The sequence below is a fragment of the Heloderma suspectum genome, chromosome 14 (genome assembly GCF_057233095.1).
Source record: "Heloderma suspectum isolate Gila_16-S chromosome 14, 16-S_ref, whole genome shotgun sequence".
NCBI lineage: Eukaryota > Metazoa > Chordata > Lepidosauria > Squamata > Helodermatidae > Heloderma > Heloderma suspectum.
Window position 1 is genome coordinate 24,327,592 of NC_139471.1, and position 25,629 is coordinate 24,353,220.

The following is a 25,629-nucleotide window of genomic DNA, read 5'->3' on the forward strand; positions in this document are numbered from 1 at the left end:
ACATGGCCCCTCCAGGAAATTCCTGACTTGTGTGGCGGATAACTTCCTCCTACAGAAAGTAGAGGAAGGAACTAGAGGATCAGCTATCCTTGACTTGATCCTAACCAACAGAGATGACTTAGTGGATAAAGTAGCAGTTACAGGAACTCTGGGGGAAAGCGACCATGTTGTACTTGAGTTCTTGGTTCTAAGGGAAGCAAAAGCCGAGTGTACTCAAACGCGTACCCTGGATTTTAGGAAAGCTGATTTTAATAAACTCAGAACAATGATCAGTAAGGTCCCATGGCAAGCAATGCTAGCGAGAAAAGGAGTCCAAGATGGGTGGGAACTTTTAAAAAAGGAAATTCTCAAGGCACAATCACAAACAATTCCAACAAGAAGAAAAGGTGGAAGACAACAGAAGAAGCCAATGTGGCTTCACAAAAAGCTTAGGGATGACCTGAAAACAAAAAAGGACACATATAGGAAGTGGAAAGAAGGCCAAGTAACAAAGGAAGAGTACAGGCAGGTAGCACAGAATTGCAGGGATGGCGTCAGGAAGGCTAAAGCGGAGAACGAGGTGAGGTTAGCGAGGGATGCTAAAAACAACAAAAAGGCTTTCTTCAGCTACGTGCATAGTAAAAGGCAGAGGAAAGAAATGGTTGTTCAGCTATTAAATAAGGATGGCAAAATGATAACAGAGGACAAAGAAAAGGCAGAGGTGCTCAATTCCTACTTTGGCTCAGTCTTCTCCCAAAAGAGGGTCTATGACCCCCCTGGCAAAGGCGAAGTACAGGCTGAAGGGGCAGGATTGCAGCTTGAGATCGACAGGCATATGGTCAAGGAACACCTCATTACTTTGAATGAGTTCAAATCTCCAGGGCCAGATGAACTGCATCCTAGAGTCATAAAGGAACTGGCAGAAGAACTCTCAGAACCGCTGTCTATTCTCTTTGAGAAATCATGGAGGACGGGGGAAGTGCCAGATGACTGGAGGAGGGCTAACGTTGTCCCTATCTTCAAAAAGGGTAAAAAGGAGGAACCTGGGAACTACAGACCAGTCAGTCTGACATCAATCCCTGGGAAAATTCTGGAGCAGATCATAAAGCAATCCATCTGGAAGCACCTTGACAACAATGCCGTGATTACTCGAAGCCAACATGGATTTGTCAAAAACAAGTCCTGCCAGACAAATCTGATCTCATTTTTTGATCAAGTCACCTCCCTTGTAGACCGTGGGAATGCTGTGGACATCATATACCTCGACTTCAGCAAAGCTTTCGACAAAGTGCCCCATGATATCCTGATGAGCAAACTAGCTCGAAGTGGGCTAGATGAAACAACGATCCGGTGGATCCACAGCTGGCTACAGAATTGGACTCAAAGAGTGCTTATCAATGGGACCTTCTCAAGCTGGGGAGAGGTAACGAGTGGGGTACCGCAGGGCTCAGTCCTGGGCCCAGTGCTCTTCAATATTTTTATTAATGACTTGGAGGAGGAGGTGCAGGGAATGCTGATCAAATTTGCAGATGACACAAAATTGGGAGGGATAGCTAATACTTTGGAAGACAGAAACAAAATTCAAAGTGATCTGGATAGACTGGAGTGCTGGGCAGAAAACAACAGAATGGCATTTAATAGGGACAAATGCCAAGTTCTGCACCTAGGAAAAAGAAACCAAATGCACAGTTACAAGATGGGGGATACGTGGCTCAATCACACTACGAGCGAGAAGGATCTTGGAATTGTCGTCGATCACAAGCTGAATATGAGCCAACAATGTGATGTGGCTGCAAAAAAGGCAAATGCTATTTTGGGCTGCATTCATAGAAGCATCGCTTCCAAATCCCGGGAAGTACTAGTTCCCCTCTACTCAGCACTGGTTAGGCCTCATCTGGAGTACTGTGTCCAGTTCTGGGCACCACACTTTAAGAAGGATGCAGACAAGCTGGAGAGGGTTCAAAGGAGGGCAACAAAGATGATCAGGGGACTGGAAGCAAAGCCCTATGAAGAGAGACTGAAAGAACTGGGCATGTTTAGCCTTGAGAAGAGAAGACTGAGGGGAGATATGATAGCGCTCTTCAAGTACTTGAAAGGCTGTCACAGAGAAGAAGGCCAGGATCTCTTCTTGATCATCCCAGAGTGCAGGACACGGAATAATGGGCTCAAGTTACAGGAAGCCAGATTCCGACTGAACATCAGGAAAAACTTCCTGAGTGTCAGAGCAATACGGCAATGGAACCAATTACCTGGGGAGGTGGTGGGCTCTCCCACACTGGAGGACTTCAAGACGAGGCTGGACAGCCATTTGTCAGGGATGCTCTGACTTGGATTCCTGCATTGAGCAGGGGGTTGGACTCGATGGCCTTGTAGGCCCCTTCCAACCCTACTATTCTATGATTCTATGATATTTTTTAGGTCATACCTGAATGGTTTAGTGGTTTTCCCTACGTTCTTCAATTTAAGCCAAAAATTTGCAACAAGAAGCTCATGATCTGAGCCACAGTCAGCTCCAGGTCTTGTTTTTACAGACTGTATAGAGCTTCTCCATCTTTGGCTGCAAAGGACATAATCAATCTGGTTTCGATATTGACCATCTGGTGATGTCCGTGTGTAGAGTCGCTTCTTGTGCTGTTGAAAAAGAGTGTTTGCAATGATCAGTGTGTTCTCTTGGCAAAACTCTATTAGCCTTTGTCCTGCTTCATTTTGTACACCAAGGCCATGCTTGCCTGTTGTCCCGGTGATTCCTTGACTTCCTACTTTAGCATTCCAATCCCCTATGATGAAGAGGACATCTTTTTTTGGTGTTAGTTCTAGAAGGTGTTGCAGGTCTTCATAGAACCGATCAACCTCAGCTTCTTTGGCCTCAGTGGTTGGGGCATAGACTTGAATTACTGTGGTGTTGAATGGTTTGCCTTGGATTCGTACTGAGATCATTCTATCGTTTTTGAGATTGTACCCCAGTACTGCTTTTCCCACCCTTTTGTTGACTATGAGTGCTACTCCATTTCTTCTAAGGGATTCTTGCCCACAGTAGTAGATATGATGGTCACTTGAATTAAATTTGCCCATGCTTGTCCATTTTAGTTCGCTGATTCCCAAGATGTCGATGTTCAATCTTGCCATCTCATGTTTGACCACCTCCAGCTTACCTTGATTCATTGATCTTACATTCCAGGTTCCTAAACAATATTGTTCTTTACAGCATCGGACTTTCTTTTCACCACCAGACACATCCACAGCTGAGTGTCCTTTCGGCTTTGGCCCAGCTGCTTCACTCTTTCTGGCGCTACTTGGAAATACCCTCTGCTCTTCCCCAGTAGCATATTGGACACCTTCCGACCTGAGGGGCTCATCTTCCGGCGTCATCTCTTTTAGCCTTGTGATACATTCCATGGGGTTTTCTTGGCAAGAATACTGGAGTGGGTTGCCATTTCCTTCTCCAGTGGACCCCATTTTGTCAGAACTCTCTGCCATGACCTGTTCGTCTTGAATGGGCCTGCACAGCATAGCTTATGGCTTCACTGAGTTACGCAAGCCCCTTCGCCACAACAAGGCAGTGATCCATGAAGGGATCATGCAGGTTCCTCTGTAATTCTTCCTCTGCAGGCTGTCCTCCAGTCTCATCCTCAAGTAACTGGAATCAGTTCCACAGCTCCACTGCTTCCACTGTTGCAGAGTGTCTTCTAGTTCTTCTGCTCCTCACTGTCACCCTTTTCCAAGGAGTATCCTGTACTGCACTTTTCCTCACCTCAGCAGTTTCCTCTTCTGCCTCAGCTTGCTGTTGCTCTTCTAACTCCTGTGCTTCACACTTCACTTTGCTGCTGTAGTTCCCCCATTCTGTCCAAGAACTCTTCGTGTTCTCTTATTCCCCGGGGGGTCAACAGTCACCACTCCAGTCCTCTTACTTTTTCTTCCAGCAGTGTTGTTGTTGCAGCTGCAGGCCATGTTGTTCTCAGGCAAGAAAACAAACATGGCACACACCTTGCAGGTCACCACCACTGGATAGTCTTGTCCTTCCATAGCCTCTATTCCCTTTTTGTGTCTAGCTTTGTGATTGTTCTAGACTATCCTGTGCCTGCTCCTCTACTCACTAGAAGTTAAAAGCAGAGTCCCACTGGTGTGGAAGTGTGTGTTACAAGAAAAGTAATTTTAAAAAATGTTAGGGGCCTCCCCCTTGCCCTCCCCTGCCGAACTCCCCTGGCCAACTCCTGTTTGCTCCCCCTGGTCGCTCGCTCTGTTCGCTCGCTCTCTGGGAGCTTGCCTGCTTCTGTAGTCCCTGGACCAGCTGGAGCAGCTTGCTCTGCTCTGCTCTGCTCAGCTGGGAGGCGGGAAACAGACTGAAGCTTCCTGCCCACTCAGCTGCTGGCAGTACTCAGGCCACCCCCCCCCCCAGTTCAGTTGGAGCTCTCAGAAGCACCTGGTGAGCTCACAGCCACTCAGAAGGATAAAGGGCAGCCCCCTGGGCTTCCTGCAGCCCACTTACCTCTTTGCCTCTGTCTCCTTTGTCTCCTTTGTCTCTTCTACCACTGCAATTCCCCTGGCCAACTCCTGTTTGCTCCCCCTGTTTGCTCACTCTGGTTGCTCGTTCTCTGGGAGCTTGCTTGCTTCTGTAGTCCCTAGACCAGCTGGAGCAGCTTATTTATTTATTGCATTTATATCCCACTTTTTTCCTCTTGCAAGGAACTCAAGGTAGCTTACATTATCATCCTCCTCTCCATTTTATCCTCACAACAACAACCCTGTGAGGTAGGTTGGGCTGAGAGTGTGACTGGCCCAAAGTCACCCACTGAGCTTCCATGGCCGAGTGGAGACTAAAACCCGGATCTCCCAGCACCCAGTCCAACACTCTAGCCACTACACCACACTGGCTCTCAGAGGATAGTGAATGGGAAACCTATTCAGGAGAGAGCATCTATTCAATGGGTCACTGGAGGAGAGAGTAGACAAAGGCTAGGTGATTTGGGAAGGGATGTGGTTTGCAAGGACTGAGTCCTTTTTCTGCGTGTGTGTGTGTTTTTAAACTAAATGATAAGCTGAACTCTCAGACTGAGTCCTTTTTCCTTAACAGAAAATCTATTAGGGAGGGAAAGCTGGAATAGCTACACAAAGCCCTTTTGATCTGTGGGACTAAGAGCCACAACCACAGCTCACTGACGGGGTGAAGTGAGCTGACTGATGCGTATCGTAGTGAGATTTTGCGGGCTGCTCCGGCTGTCGCGTGAGGGGTCCCTTCCAGCCCTGTGAGTCTGCATCTGTAACAACGAAGGGGATCACTGCTTCAAGGCAGTCCACACCCGCTGCACCAGGTCTGGCCTCCCACCGCTCTGGGCGAGGAGATCCGTGAATGGGAGGCTTCCCCCCCCTCCCCCCGAGGGGTTGATCTGGCCCAGGCTGGGAGTTACTTGGGCGGCAGATGACTCACCCCGGTTTCCCATGAAAAGGCCGGGGGGGGGGGGGAGCCAGGTCTGTGTGTCACCAGACCCGGGAAGCTGGCAGCTCTTCTGGATGAGTCCAAAAGGGATGCGTGCAGAGCTGAGTTGCTCTCCGGAGGCTTCCAGAGGGGGCTTCCCGGTGAGGCTCTTATGGTGAAATTGCCTTGCTCCGTTCGCACAGTTTTACTGGGGTGGAGATGTGTCCAAGTGATACTGTCTTCCATTTGCCTCCCACGCTTTCCCACGGCTTCTTCTGTCCTTTCTTCTTAGCACAGAAGGAGGAGGGAAAGACGGGGGAGGTGGGCGCAGAGCCGTCCGTTTCGACGCACCCCATGTGAGAAGCTGGTGGCGCTCAGACACATGTCCCTTGCAGAGGTTCTCTCAGGAGATATTACCGTGTACGCAGGCAACCCTGGGCGACGTGTTGAATTCAACAGATTCAGATCCGCCACACAGCAAGACACCATCTGAGAGCAGGCTTAACTTCTTCACTCTAGATATTTTTGTTTTCCAGAAATCACTCTCTCAAACCAGATCTCTTTTGTCACTTCACTATTGTCAAAGAAAAACTTTTCTTCTGTTTATTTCCAAGCGTTTACTTTTACTATTCAGCTGAACAAAAGACAGACAGGCATGTATAGAAGAGAATCTATGGATTCGCTTAATCAATCAATCAGTCAATCAATCTCAGGGTGTTTATACCTGGATACAGACAAAGGCACATTTGGCAACAGTAGATAGGATACAAAATCCAGCATAGGGACAGAGAAAATCATTCATTGGCTACTCATCAGATTCAAGCTTGTCTCACACAATCTATATAATCGTGCTTACTTGTCCAGAACTCTTGGCTACATGCAGTTTCACTTTTAGCTAATGAAGTTTCTTTCACACTATAAAAACATCAACATAACAACACTAAATTCAAAGCATATACAAGTATAGATTCAAACAGATCTTAAGTCAAGGCTTCTACAAAGAGCAAAAGACAATATCAGTATCAGTGATACAGTAGGATCAGAATTACCAGGCTCACGGACAGGCAATTAATATGGAGCAGGTCTTGTTGTGAGAGACCTCCCTGAGCTGTGTGTTCAGAATCTCCCTAATATACTCTTTGTTTCATTAGGCTATTTACCATTCTGTGAGTGCTAGGTCACTGTGAATCTAATCGGGGCACTGAAAGTGTGCCTAACTGTTACTGACCCCTCAGTGTCTCAAGTGCCTGCTGTCTGGATTCCTTATGTATCACTAAAGAGTACCAATAGCCAATCATCAATCACGAATTGATCTCTGGCCTGGGGGCAGATATATAATGTCTGCAATGCACATATATAGCAAGCTACCTGTTACAGGATCCAACCATTGATCCTTTATACTTGGTATTGTTGTCTCCTCTGACTGGAAGCTGCTTCCCAAGGTCTCGGGCAGAGGAGGGGCTTTTCCCGGAACTGGTGGCACTGGGAATTCAACCAGGAACCTTCCGTATGCAAGACCACGGCCTTTCTCCAGTGGAAGCTGCCCTTTCCCCAGTATTGCGCCAGTAGCATTCCATGATCTTCCTCAAACTTGCTCCCAAAGATCATTACACTGGGGACTGAATCTGGTCCTTTGTACACAAGTAGACCACCTGTTCTGTCACTGCCTGATCTTTAAAAATATAGAAGCCCTTTCAGGTGCATCCTTGAAGGAAAAGAAGAAGATTCACCCTGGGACGGAGGGAGGCTGCTGCATTTGTAAGCAAGCTTCCTTCCTTCCTTCCTTCCTTCCTTCCTTCCTTCCTTCCTTCCTTCTCTCTCTCTCTCTCTCTCTCACACACACACACACACACACGTAGACACAAGAACTGGAGCTACAGTGTCTGAATCCATTTATTAAGAGCACGAGGGAGCTCCTGCCCCCGTAGTTTGGCAAAGCCCTACATGGAAGGAACACAGAGACGGGATACCTCCAGCAGCAGGTGGCATCGCCTGACCTTCTCAAGAATCGGCTTTGCCCACCTACAAGACAAAAAGGGTGTGAGAAGTGCATGTGGGACCTTCTGAAGGGGCTCTCCCTATGGAGTTGCCTCATTCCAAGGCCAGCGATCTACCCAAAGGTGGGCGGGCGGGCACCACATTTGGTCTGGGGGCCAGATCGCCCCCTGGACCAAGCCAAGGCAGTGGCTGGATGACATCCAGGGGCGGGATTCTGCCCCAAAGCCTCGCCCCCTCCCGTGACATCACCCACACTGCCCCCACCCAATTTTCAAAAAAACATTCTCCATGCGGAGAGAGGTCGGCTCCTGCAAACCCCAGCTGAGTGGCGCAGGAGAATCCCTATGTTATCTCAACATCCGATTGGCGATAATGAAGGGATTCCCCATTTGCACTGCTCACAAAGGGGAATCCCTTTGTTATCAGACAAGCAAGTTCAGTCCACCTCAACTCTTGACTGTCCCCCATGCATACGGGGAGTTTTGTTAATATAACACTGTATATGCTTATTCATTCCTATATTCATCCTTCACCTTCTCCCCGCCCTCCCCCCAGCCCCCATCACAATAAATTGCAAACGCTCCGAGTATTATGTTGGAGATAATATGCTGGTGCTGTCAGAGCTGCAAGCCCATAGCGCCCGCTGCAGACACCGTTCCTCTCACTTGACCTGGCCGTGTTTGCTCACAAACGAGTCCCACTGCTTCAGAAACATCATGTCTGCCTTGGCCCTAAAATGCTCTAAATTGAATCAAAAATTTGAAACAACAACAACAACAAATTGAATTGATGCCTTAAAAACTCACCTGCTCTCTTTCTGTGCAGGACACTGTGAAAAGAAAATATGGAAGCAGGGGGGCGGAATTATTACATCTGTCAAACTACTTGCCATTCGATTATGAGGTGCAAAGCAGAGAGATGGACACACGTGTATTGCTTAGTTTCTAGCATGCAAGGTTCCACCAGAGCTTAAGCCTACCCAGAAGGCAGGCATACACATTCAGAAGACTCCACCCTTTCTCCCTTGCTGCCCCTTAAGCCTGGAACAGCCTCCCAGGACACCTATGTGACCCCACCTCCCTTCTATCCTTCAAATCTCTCCTCAAGATCCACCATTTCCTGTCCTTATACCCAACTGCAACTAAACTAAGCCTGTAAATCCATACTCTCCCTCCACCCTCAGATGGCCCTGGGGGCTTCCATATCCCTCCTTCCTCTGTTGTCTCACCTGCATCAAATTTTAGAACAAAGGAGCTGGGAGGCAGAACTATTGAGATAGTGGTGATGTGTATGATTGTGCGTGACTGTGGGTGCCTTCTTGAGCAAGTGAGAGAATGAACATGAGTGGCATGTGTGATTTAGGGGTGGGGGAGAAATTCATTCAGTTCACATTTTAATGCAAACGTCCCTAATTGGGCACTTTCGAACCAATACACAGACCAAAACTCAATTATCTTTCAAACTTCGCACTTCTCCTAATTTTGGAATGGAGTTCTCCAATAAAATATATGTACAAAAATTAGTGTATTCATGAATATAACATTAAAAATGCACTGCATTCGGAAACCTGCTTGCAAAAAGTGTGTACATTGGGCGAGACTGCATACAACAATGCATACGAATACTCACGCAAACCTTTTATATATATCTAATTCTCAACGTTCAAGATGAACAGAACTTCAGATTGGAAACATTCTCAAAGTTCAGGCCAAATCAAACTAAAGATTGAGAAACCAAGAGAAAACCAAAATTGACAGACTGGTCCAGCCCTAGTGACTACATGAGAGAGTGACTGAACATGTTAACTGCTGACAAGGGACACGCAAAGGGCACAGCTCCTCTGCATTAAAAACAACATCACATGTTTATGCCAGTCTCTGCTTCTATAGCTATATTTTTGAATATGTTCGCCTCGCCCCAACCCAACTAAGCTATCCCCGAAGGAGAGGATTTAAACCTCTAAACACATTGGATTATTATCTATTTCATAATATAATACAGTCTGATTTTCTCTGCTCTGACCTGGACACACAAAAAGCAGCTTCTCTTCTGTCTTACCTTCCTTGGGAAAGATCTTGATCTGTTCCTCACTCAGGCCCAGTTTCTTAGCTTTGTTTATAAATGTCTGCTCGACCAGCCAAGTCACGTGGTGGCCCCTGCCTGAGCAAACCAGCAAGAAAGACAGCCCTGAGTCCTGTGTGTCTTTCACGCCTCCCCCCACCAGACAGCAGAATTCTGTGCATTAAAAAGACATTTCATAATGGGGGGGGCACAGCCTTTGGCCAGGTGTTCCAAAAGTGACTGCCAGGTGGGGCAGTCTGTTGCTTGGCTCCTGTTGCTTGGCTCCAGCTGTTGCATGGCTCCTGTCTTCACACAACCTGCTCTGTCCACGGGCATTCCAACTGGCTGCATCAGAGGGAGAGATGAGCTAGCAGGCATCCTTCACTGGTCGCTTGGCTCCTCTCCTTCTGCTGCCTCCACTACAGGCCATCCCACATCGCGGGCTCAGGGGGAAGACAGAGAGAACCCCTCCATTGGGCCTGGATGGAAACAGCTACCTCTCAGAACTGCCTCCACCTGGTGCCATGGTATCTGATTTTGCTTACTTTTCTTCTTTCCTCCTGGTCCCCTTATTCCTTTGGTATCATATCATATCATATCTATTCTATTCTATGCTATTCTATTCTATTCTAAATTCATTTCATTTCTATACCGCCCAATAGCCGAAGCTCTCTGGGTGGTTCACAAAAATTAAAACCAAAGAGCACACAATAAAACAGTGTAAAATATATAAAACGTTAAAACACAGTATAACAATACAACCAGAATAAAACCAGACTAAAACCTAGCAGCAGTGCAGTGATTTAAAACACAGATTTAAAACAGCGAAGCCAAAAGCTTCTCAAGCTGGGGAGAGGTAACGAGTGGGGTACCGCAGGGCTCAGTCCTGGGCCCAGTGCTCTTCAATATTTTTATTAATGACTTGGAGGAGGAGGTGCAGGGAATGCTGATCAAATTTGCAGATGACACAAAATTGGGAGGGATAGCTAATACGTTGGAAGACAGAAACAAAATTCAAAGTGATCTGGATAGACTGGAGTGCTGGGCAGAAAACAACAGAATGGCATTTAATAGGGACAAATGCCAAGTTCTGCACCTAGGAAAAAGAAACCAAATGCACAGTTACAAGATGGGGGATACGTGGCTCAACCACACTACGAGCGAGAAGGATCTTGGAATTGTCATCGATCACAAGCTGAATATGAGCCAACAATGTGATGTGGCTGCAAAAAAGGCAAATGCTATTTTGGGCTGCATTCATAGAAGCATCGCTTCCAAATCCCGGGAAGTACTAGTTCCCCTCTACTCAGCACTGGTTAGGCCTCATCTGGAGTACTGTGTCCAGTTCTGGGCACCACACTTTAAGAAGGATGCAGACAAGCTGGAGAGGGTTCAAAGGAGGGCAACAAAGATGATCAGGGGACTGGAAACAAAGCCCTATGAAGAGAGACTGAAAGAACTGGGCATGTTTAGCCTTGAGAAGAGAAGACTGAGGGGAGATATGATAGCGCTCTTCAAGTACTTGAAAGGTTGTCACAGAGAAGAAGGCCAGGATCTCTTCTTGATCATCCCAGAGTGCAGGACACGGAATAATGGGCTCAAGTTACAGGAAGCCAGATTCCGACTGAACATCAGGAAAAACTTCCTGAGTGTCAGAGCAATACGGCAATGGAACCAATTACCTGGGGAGGTGGTGGGCTCTCCCACACTGGAGGCCTTCAAGACGAGGCTGGACAGCCATTTGTCAGGGATGCTCTGACTTGGATTCCTGCATTGAGCAGGGGGTTGGACTCGATGGCCTTGTAGGCCCCTTCCAACCCTACTATTCTATGATTCTATGATTCTATGAAAAGTCTAGAAAGCTCAAATGCTAAAATGCCTGGGAAAATAAAAGGTCTTCACCTGGTGCCAGAAAGAATACAATGTAGGTGCCAGGCGAACCTCACTAGGGAGCTCATTCCACAGCCGGGGTGCCACAGCAGAAAAGGCCCTCCTCCTAGTAACCACCTGCCTCACTTCCTTTGGCAGGGGCTCATGGAGAACGGATGATCTCAAGGTCCGGGCAGGCACATATGGGAGGAGGCGGTCCTTCAGGTAACCTGGCCCCAAACCATTAAGGGCTTTGAATGTTAACACCAGCGCTTTGAATCGGGCCCGGAAATGGACTGGCAGCCAGTGCAGCTGAAAAAGTACTGATGTAATATGAGCTCGCTGGCCAGTCCCTGTTAACAATCTTGCTGCCCTATTGTGGACCAGCTGAAGTTTCCAGACCATTACAAAGGCAGCCCCACGTATAACGCATTGCAGTAATCCAGACGAGAAGTGATCAGAGCATGGATAACTGTAGCTAGGCTCTCTGTCCAGATAGGGACTTAGTTGGTATATCAGCCTAAGCTGATAAGAAGTGCTCCATGCCACTGAGTTCACCTGTGCCTCAAGTGACAGTTCTGGATCCAGGAGCACCCCCAAACTACGAACGTGTTCCTTTAGGGGGAGTGCAACCCCCTCCAGAACAGGTTAACTATCACCTAGCCAGGCAGACGAACCACCCACTAACAGTAGTGGCCAGGTTAACTATCACCCCGGCCAGTCTGATGACATTCACGTCCAATCCCCCCGCCCAGAAGTATGTTTCTGTCAGCAACTTATAATGGTGTGGTGCAGTCCTTCGTGGAGCCCTGCACAGAGCCATGCCAATTCCATGAAAGCTCCTGTATTCCTTCATTTGCTTGCTTGCTTATTTATTTATTTATTTATTTATTTAATTTCTATACCGCCCAATAGCTGAAGCTCTCTGGGCGGTTCACAAAAATTAAAACCAAACAGCACACAATAAAACAATTTAAAATATATAGAACATTAAAACCACAGTATAACAATACAACCACAATAAAACCTAGCAGCAGTGCAGGAGTTTAAAATACAGATTTAAAACAGCAAAGCTAAAAGTTTAGAAAGCTAAAATGCTAAAAATGCCGGGGAAAATAAAAAGGTCTTCACCTGGTGCCGAAAGGAATACAATGTAGGTGCCAGGCGAACCTCACCAGGGAGCTCATTCCAGAGCTCACTTCCTTTGGCAGGGGCTTATGGAGAAGGGATGATCTCAAGGTCTGGGCAGGCACATATGGGATGAGGCGGTCCTTCAGATAACCTGGCCCTAAGCCATTAAGGGCTTTGAATGTTAACACCAGCACTTTGAATCGGGCCCGGAAATGGACTGGCAGCCAGTGCAGCTGGAAAAGTACTGGCATAATATGAGCTCGGTGGCCAGTCCCTGTTAACAGTCTTGCTGCCCTATTTTGGACCAGATGAAGTTTCCGGACCGTTTTCAAAGGCAGCCCAACATATAACGCCTTGCAGTAATCCAGATGAGAAGTGATCAGAGCTGGATAACTGTAGCTAGGCTCTCTCTGTCCAGATAAGGGCGTAGCTGGTATACCAGCCTAAGCTGATGAAAAGTTCTCCGTGCCACTGAGTTCATCTGTGCCTCAAGTGACAGTTCTGGATCCGAGAGCACCCCCAAATGACGAACGTGATCCTTTAGGGGGAGCGCAACCCCCTCCAGAACAGGTTGAGTATCACCTAGCCGGGCAGACGAACCACCCACTAACAGTACCTCTGTCTTGTCTGGATTGAGTTTCAGTTTATTGGCCCTCATCCAGTCCATTACCGTGCCCAGGCACTGGTTCAGAACAGCCACTGCCTCACCTGGGTTTGATAAGAAAGAGGGGTAGAGCTGGGTGTCATCCGCATATTGATGGCACCTCAGCCCACACCTCCGGATAACCTCCCCCAGCGGCTTCATGTAGATGTTAAACAGCGTGGGGGATAAAATAGAGCCCTGTAGAACCCCATGGCACAATTGCCATGGCACAGAGCAATAATCCCCCAGCACCACCTTCTGGAATCGGCCATCCAAGTAGGACCGGAACCACTGCAGTGCAGTGCCTCCAACTCCCAACCCAGACAACCTATCCAGAAGGATACCATGGTTGATGGTATCGAAAGCCATGGAGAGGTCCAGGAGAATCAACAGGGTAGCCCCCCCCCCATCCCTCTCCTGGCAGAGGTCATCCCACAGGGTGACCAAGGCAGTTTCCATTCCAAAACCAGGCCTGAAGCCCGACTGAAATGGATCTAGATAATCCGTTTCATTCAACAGTGCCTGGAGCTGTCCTACAACCACCCGCTCAAGCACCTTGCCCAGGAAGGGGATGTTGGCCACCGGCCTATAATTGTTAACATCCTCCGGGTCCAAGTTAGGCTTTTTCAGGAGTGGTCTGATTACTGCCTCTTTTAAAGCGGCAGGCACCACTCCCTCTCTCAAGGAGGAATTTACAACCTCCTGGACCCAGCCGGACATCCCTCCTCGTTTGATGTAATAAGCCATGAAGGGCAAATGTCGAGCACACAAGTGGTCGATCGGACTTGGCCAAGCACCTTGTCCTCATCCTCAGGCCTCAATAACTGAAACTCATCCAATAGAACTGGACCAGACAGTGCTCTGAACGCCTCTACCAATGGAACTGCATTAATCGTGGTGTGCAATTCATGGCGAATCTGAGAGACTTTGTCTTCAAAGTGCCGTGCAAACTTGTCACAGAGTGCTACCGAGGGTTCCACCGCCTCTCTCCCTGGCCCAGAATGTAACAAGCTGTGAATCACTCGGAAAAGCTCCGCTGGACGACACCGAGAAGATGCAATGCTGGTGGAAAAGAACTGTCTCTTTGCCCCCCTCACTGCCACAGAGTAGGCTCGATAGTGGGCTCTTACCTGTGTTCGGTCAGACTTGGCACACGTTTCCCTCCACCTGCGCTCTAGTCGTCTCCCCTCTTGCTTCATTGCCCTCAGCTCAGGCGTATACCAAGGAGCTGGCCGGGCTGTGCTCAGAGGGAGAGGGCGCTTGGGCGCGATCGTGCCAAGTGCCCGAATCATCTCTGCATCCCACAGAGCGAGCTGGGCTTCGACAGGAGCACCAGCCATACCAGCAGGAAAATCCCCCAGAGCCCTCTGGAATCCATCCGAATCCATTAGCCTCCTGGGGTGGATCATTTTAATAGGTCCCCCACCCTTGCAGAGGGGGAAGGCTGCCGAGAGTCTAAACCTCAGCAGGAAGTGATCTGACCATGACAAGGGAACAGATGTTAATTCCTCCACTTTCAGATCACCATCCACCTGCCCAGTCGAGAAAAACAGATCTAGCGTGTGTCCTTTTACATGTGTTGGGCTGATGACATGTTGGGCAGCCCCATGGTTGTCATGGCAGCCATGAAGTCCTGAGATACAGCGGCCTCGGCATGGACGTTGAGATCCCCCAGGACCATCATCCCAGGGGTCCTCAACACCAAGTCCGAGACCACCTCCATCAGCTCAGGCAGGGAGTCTGATGGGCAGTGGGGTGGGCGGCACACCAACAGAATCCCAATCTGTCCCGGGTACCCAACACAAGGTACAAGCACTCAAGATCTGCACTCGAATGAGCAGGAAGCCTGGAGAGGGAGATTGAATTCCTATAGACCACGGCAACCCCACCTCCCCAACCCTTGAGTCGGTGTTGGTGCTGCACCGAGTACCCAGGAGGGCACAGCTGGGAGAGAGTGACCCCTCCCAGTTCCCCCACCCAGGTCTCAGTAATACATGCCAAGTCAGCCCCCTCATCCACAATCAAATCATGGATGAGGGAGATTTTATTTTGGGCCGACCTGGCATTCAGCACCACCAGACCTGAGGGCAAACTGATAAGGCCGCCAGGAACCATCAGGTCGGGGGAAGAACCAGAAGAGAGGACAGCCATACAGTGTCCAGCCCCTCTTCTCCTCAGCTGGTCTGTTAATCCCCCAGCGCCATTCCTCCCCCCACCCGTGACCACAGTTATGGTGGCACCTCCCCGACCCCCAGAGTTGTTCAATGGACTTCCCAGGAACATATTAAAATATTAAGATGTAAAATATAAAACAGTATAAAAGAACATAAAAGAGAGCAGCAGCTAAAAGGGGGCAGATAAGATCTGTGTTTGCCCGTATCTTCCTGGTCTTTAAAGCTGCTGCCCTCTGCTGCTGCTGCTTCTATTGAAAGTAATCATTTTGGATTGCAGGCCACCTTGATTGCATTGGCAGAAAGGTGATATATACAATGTGGCAAATAAATAAGTGTTTCTATTTTTCCCCCTCCTCAAGAGGAGGGTTGGAAACCCAATTGGCTACGTACCGTAAAGCGTCACAGACTTGTTGATGTTGCTGTCCTTGACCTTCGTGATGGTAGCAATGACATAGTTCTTACAATCTGTCTCCATTGTATCTACAGTCTGGTCACCCCATCCTGCATAAAAAGAGTGAGGTGGCCACCCAGAATGAATGCAGGATCCGAGTTCTTGCCTTTGTAGAGCAGACTGGAACCAAAGCCAGATTTAGCACCAGTTGGAAAGCTTCTTTTTCTAAATGTGTGCTGTTGTTGTTGTTGTTGTATTAAATCTTGGCTCTAGGCTGTAGAGATCTCATTAAATTGTTTACCCATTAAAAGAAAAAAGAAAAAAAACCCTAATCAGGAATATAAAATACCTGTTGACTTTTCACAGCAGATTGCAGTGGAGAAGGGGGAATACAATTACAAATCAAAAAATCAATGACCACCAAAAAGAAACAAGAATAATCAACAATTAGAAAAATGTATCAACCAGTCAAATCCCAAGGGACTGACAAGAAAAGGAAGACACATGTCAAATTTAAAATGCAATCCTATGTAAATTCCATGGAGATTAATTAGACTCGGGTAGGTGTGTATAGGATTGCAGGCTAAATATCTAATCCCCCCTAACTGTATAACATCCGAAAGAAAATGCTCAGATGTTGAGGCATTTCCAGTGGAAAGAAGTTCCATAGTTCCATAAATGTTTCCATTCCTTTTGAAGGAAATGGAGGGGAGGAGTCTTCCATCATCCATTGATTGGGAAGTTAGGGGAAGATGGGTTGTAGCAGTGGTGTGCTAATATGGTGGATAATCTTTAGTATATTATCCATTTTGAAAATACGCAGTCAACAAACTCATTCAAGACATGCTGTGTGTTCCTTAAATAGCACATTCTAGGACTGGAACTCCCTCCCTGCGGGCGGGATCCAACGGAGCTGCTGCTGATTCCATTGTTCAAGCGGGACTGCTAGCGCAACGAGGAGTTCGTGCTTTGCAGAGGAACCCAGGAAATGAACGGAAACACTCATTTCCGGACTGGGACCGGTCAGCGGGGCTCCCTTATGCAAGCTCCGCTGACCTGCCCCATTCCGGAAGCACGCATGTCTGCTTGTTTCTGGCTCCTGTACGAAGCGCTAACTCTCCATTGCTCTAGCTATCAGCCCCGGTGGTGCTCGGGCAGTGTTGGAACCTGCCCTGTACACCCACACAAGCAACGCTGTGCACTCCGCTGTCACCTCCGGCAGGCTGGAGCATTAAGAACATGAGAACATGTCTCAGACCCATGGTCCAGCTAGTCCAGTGTTCTGTTCACACAGTGGCCAACCAGCTGCCCCAATGGGAAGCCCACAAGCAACAGCTCCCTCCTGCCCATGTTCCCCAGCAACTGGTGTACATAAGAGTACTGCCTCTGACACTGGAGGTAGCATAGAGCCATCAGGACATAAGCTGTGGGCCTCCACCTTCGTTCATGTTTGTAAATAAGCTTAAGCACTACAGAAACAGTCCCCTCTCCAGACACTTCTTCTTCCAGAGGGAACCAAAGCTGGGTAAGCCTCATCCTGCAACTTCTTACTGCCCGGAAAAACAAGCGTGGTGCATGGAACGAGGTTTAAAAGGGCAACATTTCACTTGCACAGACCAGATTTGTTGACCAACGCTCCATCTTCCCTTCTCTTGAAGTCAATTTCCATTTTAAGGCACCCAAACGGCCTGCAAAATGAGACAAGAAGAAAAGGCATCAGGCCACGACGAGACCGGCTTCAGGCCATCTTGTGACTCGAGAAAAATGGGGCCCTGGCAGGCAGCGCTTCACATCCCAAAGGAGAAGCGGCAGGTTGGGAAGGAGACGCAGCTCAGTGGTGGAGCATTGGGAAGGTCCTGAGTTCAGTCCTCAGCAGCAGTTACAGGCAGGGCCAGGAAGACTCCTGCCCGAAACCCTCGAGATCCATCGCTGCCAGTCAGTGTCAATGATTCCTGGCTAGATGGACCAAGGGTCTGGCTCAGTATGAGGCAGCTTCCTGCGTTCCTATGTCCCTATGTCTAAAATTGGCTAGACGTTGCACCTCAGACTGCAACTCCTTCTTCCAGCCCCCGACTCCACCTATGGAAAGTTGTTTGTGGCACTCCAGCAACGTTCATTCTGCACTCTTGGGCATAATAAGCTCTTCCGGAGTGTTGGTGTTTCTTTCTGGAATGCTTCTGGCACGGGCGCGAGCCAGCGTGGTGTAGTGGCGAGAGTGTTGGACTGGGAGCCGGGAGATCCGGGTTCTAGTCCCCGCTCGGCCATGGAAGCTCATCGGGTGACTTTGGGCCAGTCAGAGACTCTCAGCCCAGCCCACCTCACAGGGTTGTCGTTGTGAGGATAAAATGAAGAGGAGGAGGATAATGTAAGCCGCCTTGGGTTCCTTGGAGGAAAAAAGGCGGGATATAAATGCAATAAATAAACAAACAAGCAAACAAGTGTCCTCTGTGCTTTTCTGCCATTTGGGGATGACAATAGCGGATTGAAAAGGGAGCACACGCAGGCTTAACGCAATCGGGGACGCTTACGTTGGGAAATTGCAAACAATTCTGAGACCTCCATCCCCCGTTGTGCTCAAGGTGGCGACCACAATCGTCATGTCTTCCAGATGGTCCATGAGCCAGTCACAGTCTGTTGCAATGGCGAGCACAAACCAGTTCCCTAGGAGCTGAAGGCAAAAGACCATTAGCATTCAAGGACGGCCCTTTCAGAAGGGGCAGGAAAAGCTGGGGATCCAGGCTGAAATCCACAGAAGCTCACCTGGAACAAGGCTGCTCCTGTCCAACGCTGGGACTTACTTGTGGTTCTACCCCTGCTACAGTCTGAGTACCTGTGTACCCAGGAACAAAAGAACACAAGAAGAGTGCTGACGCTGGATCCGACCAAGGGTCCATCTGGTCCAGCGTTCTGTTCACACAGTGGCCAACCAGATGGCCCAATGGGAAGCCCACAAACAGGACATGAGTGCAATAGCACCCTCCTGCTCATGGTCCCCAGCAACTGGTGTACATGGGCATAGTGCCTCTGGTACTGGAGGGAGCATACAGCCATCAGGACTAGCAGTCATTGAGAGCCTTCTCCACCAGCAATGTGTCCAACCGCCTTTTAAAGCCATCCAAATTTGTGGCCATCCCTACCTCTTGTGGTAGGGAATTCCATAGTTTGACTCTGCGCTGTGTGCAGGCCTGCTCAGAGGGAGGGCAAAGGGGGCAGTTTGCCCCAGGCCCCCACACAGCGGGGGGTGGGGGGTGGAGAAGTGTTATTTTATTTTAATAAAATGCAAGCCATTCACATGAGCCAAGGCAAGGAGAGCATTTTGATTTTATTTCGAGAAACATGCTCGCAAGGGCCTTTCCCTGGACTGGAAAGGCTTTAGAGTCTGCCTGGTGCCCCGCGCCAGGCAGTGCTAGTCCCCCTAATTGAGAGGGGAAGTGCCACAAAAATGGCACTTTTCAGTCATTTCTTCCTATACAGGTCACTTTTACACACCACGTGGCCAGCAGCAGAGGTATATTTTGGACTGCGGATAGCACGTCATAAGGCAATCGTTATTTCCAAGTATCTCTTTAATCCAAAGGAGAAAACAATCATCCTCAGCTTTAAAATCAGTGAAAGAGAAAGACTGGCTACTATGGAGAAGACAATATAAGCCAGTTGGACCAGAAGCATTCAGCCCTGGTGCTCAGGGGGGGAATGGGGCTGTTAGAAGCAGGTCCCTGTTTCCATCAGTGAAATGTTGAGTGGAGATTGGAGTTCAGGGAAAGATGCCAGGTGGGTCTGTCAGGGGCCTGGGCATAGCTAATGGGCCAGCAGGAAACCAAGGAAAATGTTATAAAGCCAGGCCAGGACATATCCGTTGCCCAGGCAAAGAGCAAATCCAGCCTAAAAGCATGTATAGTCCATCAAGTCCAGGGGGAACTAACCAACTGGCTTTCTGCCTGGGTGTAGCGATGTTGGAAGCTGGGTGGAAACTGGTCTCATCCATTTCTCCACAACCCAGGTGCCTCTGCAGGAGGGAAAAGGGGCCTTGATAGACCACAGATAATGCTCAGCCTTGTTCTAATTCCAGCCACTCCTGCCAGTATCAATAGAAGGAAACTTAGGAACATAATCTTGGAGAGGCTCTTTTTGGAATGCCTTATCCGGAAGATGGGCACTGCAGGAGAGGGGTGTTGCACAGCACTGACTTGTGTTGGAATTCAGACGGGCAGAAAGGTTCTCTCTGAAAGCATCCCGCAGTGCAAGACTAGGTTGCATTGAGCCGGACAACCAGTTCCAACTATGCAAGTTGATTGCTGCTTTTTGATCAAAGGGATTAAATTCAAATAAACATTGGCATATTGCCCAAACCTCGTTGCATGTCCCTCCCTGAGACATTGAAGGGAGACAGGTTCATATGTTTAGCCTCAATAACTAAACTTAGTGTGCCCTTAACTGTTGGCCCCAGTAATTAAAACCAAGCCCCACTCGTTCATCAACTAAACCTTTGGTGGATTAATGGGTGGATTCAAGTGGGCACCCCGAGCTTCCATTTCCATGTCCAATTTGTGCAGAGAGAGCCGAGTAGGACCATGACATGAAATAAAGTTGGGATGGACGAAGCTGTCAGTTTCATTTTCTCTCCATTTCTCATTTTTCCAAGACACATTTTTGCACACCATTTCCCCAGTATAATGCATTTTTCAATGTTGTTTTCACAAATACGTATACAGTTCTTTGTATGTATGTTTTTTTTTACTGCAAAATTTGGAGAAGTGCAAATTTCAAAGGATAACTGAACTAAATTGGTTCAAAAGTGTGAAATCAGAAGTTGTTGATATTTCTTAAAGCATATATTATTATGGAACACATCAGCCCTGTTTTCTCCTATGAAATAGGAGTCTCAGTACAGCCTTTTGTGTTGGTAAAGCTCTGGAGAGATAATCCTGGAATCCAGCCCCCTCACTATCTCGAGGGGAGTACTTTTCTCCAAGATATTATCCAGATGTTGCCTTGCCCCCCCTTTAATTCCAGGGGGAAATGAAAAGGTTTTTCAACCTTTTAAAAAGCTGCTTGAGAAAGCTCCCACGGAGCACCCGTGGGATGCTACCAGAGTGACATTGGTTCCAGCCGGAAGACTCAGTTAACAATATTTGAGAACATCTGAGGACCTGCAAGATCTGTTTGGGAGAAACATGTCTGCGCTGAGGAGAAGAAAGGAGCTGGCATCAACTCCCCTCGCACCCCCTGTGTCAAACGTTTCGAGAACAGAAGATATAGGGGAATTATTTACTCTGATAAAGACTTTATCTTCACAATTTATGGAGCAAGCCAAAAGGTTGGATCTAATCCAAAATTCCATCACCGCCTTGCAAGGAGCTGTAGATTTAATTAATGCATCATGGCAAAAAATGGAGATGAAAATTAATGAGCTAGAAGACCAAGGGGCAGGAAATGAAACTACGACACAAATTTGTTTTAAAAATGCCTCTGGTAGAATTTCTCAACTGGAGGCCTTCACGAGGAGATCCAATGTACATATTATTGGGATTAAAAATCTGTCTAATGATGTAAAATTGCCTATTTTTGTGGATAAACTTTTGCATGAGATAATCCCTATCCCATCTGATTATTTACTTGATATTCAGCAGGCATTTCGTGTGCCAAATGCGAAAGAGACTGACTACACGATCATAGTCCAATTTGCAAAAGTCTCCACAAAGAATTATATCCTGCGTTTGGCAAGAGAGGGTGGAAGCCTTTCCTGGAAACAAGATAAAGTTATGTTATTTCCAGACTACATCAAAGAGGTGGCGAATAAAAGAAGGCAATTTTATTTAAAGAAGGCAAAGCAAAAAATATGGCAAAACAAATGAACTTACAATATTACTTAAAATATCCTGCTACACTTTGTATCATGACTGAAGGTCAGATGAAGAAGTTTCTAAATCATGAAATGGAGGAGGCATGGCTGAACGTAAAAATGCGCGAGATTCCTGTTACAACCCCTTGAACTGGAATCTTTAAACAAGCTTTGTTAACTGCTTGTGTTTAGTCTACATGATCCAGGCTAGGTCAGAAGATAAATGGTTATACATATATTTGTTTATTCTCTTTCATCTTTCTTTTTTTCTTGCTTTTCTTTATATTTTTTATTTCAAAATAGATATGGTATGCTGCATTTAAATTTATTGTTTGAGGGTAATTGTGCACATGCATTTATATATAAAATATATTACTGATTGTTGAAGGTTTATTTTAAGTTTTATTACTATATAACAATATATTTATTTTAATTATTATTAATAATAACAACAACAACAACAACAACAACAACATAGGCTACTGGGAATGAACTGTAGACCTGTTTCTTTGATATAAGATTGATGATATGATATTGAAATGTAAGGTTGTTTATTAAACTGTAAGATTGTTAAGGTTATAGATAGAGTTTTTAAAATAGAATGGCATCGGAGGCCGGGGGGTATTGGAGTTTAAACTTAATTCTTTAAAGGGGAGGGAGAAGGGGAGGGAAGGGGAAAGAATCTTCTTTTTTCTTCATTTCCTTTCCTCATCCCTTTTCCTTTTTTTTTTTCTTTTTCCTTCTCTTTTTGTTATTGTGGTGGCCTCATCAGAATATTGTATTGTTGGGAAATTGTAGTATTGATCAGGTTGTTGGTAATTTTGGTATTGTTTATTTCATTTATAAAGATAAAATAAATAAATAAATATTTTTAAACAGTGTGAAATCAGTTTGCTTTAAAATGTGAAACAGGTGAATTTCTCCCCCATCCCTTAAAAAAAGTGGTTACTTGCTCTTATTAAGAAATGGATCACCAATGAGCAATTCTTCCCAGCACGGGGCTTTCACGATGATTGTCCCACCAGGCAGTGGCTTGATGGAAGGACAGAGTGGATCCCTGCTAAAAATAGCCTTCTTCACCCTGGTGCCCTCCAGACGTCCTGGCCTGCATCTCCAATAGCCACGCTGGTGGAGAATTATGGGAGCTCAAGTCCTACACATCTGGCGAACCCCAGGTTGGGGAAGGCCAGCTCACAACCTCAGACATGCCTGCTCAGAAGCAATTCCCACTGAAGCTAGTGAGACTTACTCCTAGATAAGTGTGTCTAGGATGACTAGAGCAATCCTCACAATTTTCCATCTACAGTACTAATGTGCTTAGCAGTGACCGAAGTTGAAACCCTTCAGAAGGGAGGCCAAGGACTTTGGGGGCCCACCAAAGGGGAGGGGGTGGATCCAAAACACCCCAAAGGAAGCCTGCCCTTTGCTGGCCCGCCAGCCTGGGTTTGTTACCTTTTTTTTGTTGCAATGGTCTATATCATAAATCATGGCATGGATGGTGCAGAGGAGGGCAAAGCCCACACCAATCAGGCAGGCTTTCATCTTGTGCTTTTCCTCTGTCCTGTCTCAGCAAAAGAATATTCTGACACGTGGTGGTGGAATGGTGGACCTGGCTTCTGTAGGCTTTCCTGGATTTATAGAGATTCAGTGCCCTCCCTACCCCACCTCCAGTCCCAAAGGCTTAGGTCACGCCCACCTCCATCCTCTTTCCCACCAGCCAGGTGGACAACGACAGAGATTATGAGGTTGTTGGCAGGGGCACATCCAATGGATGGACGTTGGACCACACAAAGAGCCACTGCAGTTATCCAAACAGAAGGGACATTTTCCTTGGCCCAGGACCGAATGGGCATTTGGCCAGCAATCAACCAGAAACGTCTCTCTTCTCCTGTCTAAAGCAGGGAAGAAGCGGGGGGGCAGCAACAAGGCTGATGTCTTAGCTGAAATTCACAGGTCAACACTGACAGCTGTTTTCTCCCTCGCTTGCTCTCCACCCTGCTGCTCTGAGAGACCCCCCAAGATGCATGAGAGAAAACAGGAGAGGACCGAGTCACGGGAAGGGGCTTCTGCAAGGATGATGAGGCAGTGCCTGTGAAGACATACCGTCAGGAGAGCCGTGCTGGATCAGACCGGATCAGTTCCCACAGTGGCCAACCACAGACCCCAGTGGGAAGCCACAGGCACATGAGTGCAATAGCAGCTTTGCAATCCTGTCCCCAAGATCCTGGCGCTGCGAGGCTTGCTGCCTCGGACACTAGAGGTGATGATAGCCTTCATGACTAGTAGCCACTGATCGCCCGATCGCCAGATCGCCAATGAATACGTCTAATTTGTTACAGATGACCTCCGTAGTTGTAGCCAGTTTACCTGCAGTTCCTTCCAGTTGCCTCTCCTAAGAAACAGGTTGCGTCTCCCCAAGGAGGACTCAGGCCCTGGACCAGCTGTGTGGGGTGAACCTCCAGCCCAGGCTGGATACAGCCTGTGTCGGTTCCCCATCCGGCCTGCCAGCTTCTTCCTGAGGCCCTGCCTCCTTGTCCTGAAGAGACTTGCCCTGCTTACTTGTGAGTAGATATTCTGCTCATGCTTACTTCTGAGCAGACATGCAAAGGCTCAGTATTTAGGATGCTTGGTACTAGGGAAAGTGCTGCTGAGTGATTCAGTCCTGCTTCCTACTGATTGGATATATGGGAGCCTAGTCCTGCTTACTTCTGAGAAGGCTTAACACATGTAAGAATCACATCCTGGCCCTTCCCACTCTGCCTTTGGCCCCACCCACAGGTGTAATGCAGACCCCAAGACCTTTCCCAGGTAGGAACGTGGCCCTCGGGCTGACAAAGATTCCACACCCCTCCTGTAGACGATCCTAGGCTATACAGACCAACTGCCTATCCCAAAATAATGCAGCTTCCTCTGTGGCTGAGCCCTGTTTATGGTGACAAACTGGACTAGCAGCTGCAATGACTTGGCTGGTACATTGGGCCTTTGCTCTGTGCATATGCACCACAGTGCTGTCATCACTGAGGCAGGGCCCAAGCAGGGGGGGTGGGGGGAAGAAGGACACGCTTGACCAGGGCCCAGAGACCTGGAGTGGGGGACCAGGTTGGAACCCTGTTACCATGAAAAGGAACAGGCTAAATTGTAGCTTGGGCTGAGGAATGTGTGGCTCTCCAGATGTTATTGGACTGCAACCTCCATCCGCCCCAGCCAGCATAACCAATGACAATATCAGAGCCCCTGCTGCCTTCCACCTATGAACCCAGGTGCCTGCCATATGGGTGTCAACTCCCTGCATGATTTAGGACCCCAGTCATGCAGGGTTCTGAATTATCTGGAGAGCCCACACATGTAGGTCAAGGTCCCCGCTTCTACCCCTTCAAAATGTGGAAGGCAACAGGGGCATCTCACTGGGGCAGGGCCTGCTTTCCCTGCTTAAGGAGATGGTAATCGCTTGAGGGAAAATGTCTGAAGAGGGCTAATATGGCAGGCTCTCTCAACAACAACCACTCCCAGAGATCCTTGTGCCTAGGCAGGAAGAAGGGACAAAGCACCATAATAATCTGGGATATTGATCCCTGGGACAGTGGGAGCCAGTGCTGCTGGTTTAGAGGCTCCAAATATCTAGTGTACACACACACACAGGACAAGAATCTGTTTTATCTATCTAATATGAACTTGCAAGATGAACAGGTTTGGGGAGCTATTTTGTGATGGAAGTATCTAGAAAAATAAAGTGAATTGGTCTTTCGTTTGTTTGTTTGTTTGTTTGTTTATTTAACTACTTAAAACATTTGTATCCCACCCTATATCATAAGATCTCAGGGTGCTGTACCGATAAAATCAATTTGAACAGCATAAAACAATGAATAATTTAAACAGCTACAAGCATATTAAACCATTAAACAAGCTAATACCAATTAGAAAATTTAAAGCAATACAACAGTTAAAATAGTGTGCAACTTTAGGGAATTCAATTAGCCCTCAACGGCTTTGGTGAAAGGCCATGTTTTAACTTGGTGCCAAAACAAAACCAAAATCTGCCCCAATCAGACCTCCAGGGGGGATGGTATTCCACAGCCGGGGTGCCACAGCAGAGAAGGCCCTCTCCCTCAAGGTGCTTCCTCAAATATC

The 25,629-nt window shown here is 47.6% G+C and overlaps 1 protein-coding gene across 1 annotated transcript; it reads right to left on the bottom strand.

The window, feature by feature from the left end:
• Window positions 1–7,269: 7,269 nt before the first annotated feature.
• LOC146335827 (extracellular fatty acid-binding protein-like) lies at window positions 7,270–23,180 on the bottom strand. The gene is made up of 7 exons (XM_084821362.1): window positions 22,954–23,180; window positions 18,188–18,327; window positions 17,277–17,347; window positions 15,659–15,769; window positions 9,449–9,550; window positions 8,197–8,219; window positions 7,270–7,414 (listed from the first exon to the last, which is right to left on the bottom strand). The coding sequence occupies exons 1-7, from the start codon at window positions 23,041–23,043 to the stop codon at window positions 7,394–7,396; spliced, it is 558 nt and encodes a 185-aa protein (XP_084677488.1). The 5' UTR covers window positions 23,044–23,180; the 3' UTR covers window positions 7,270–7,393.
• Window positions 23,181–25,629: the final 2,449 nt, after the last annotated feature.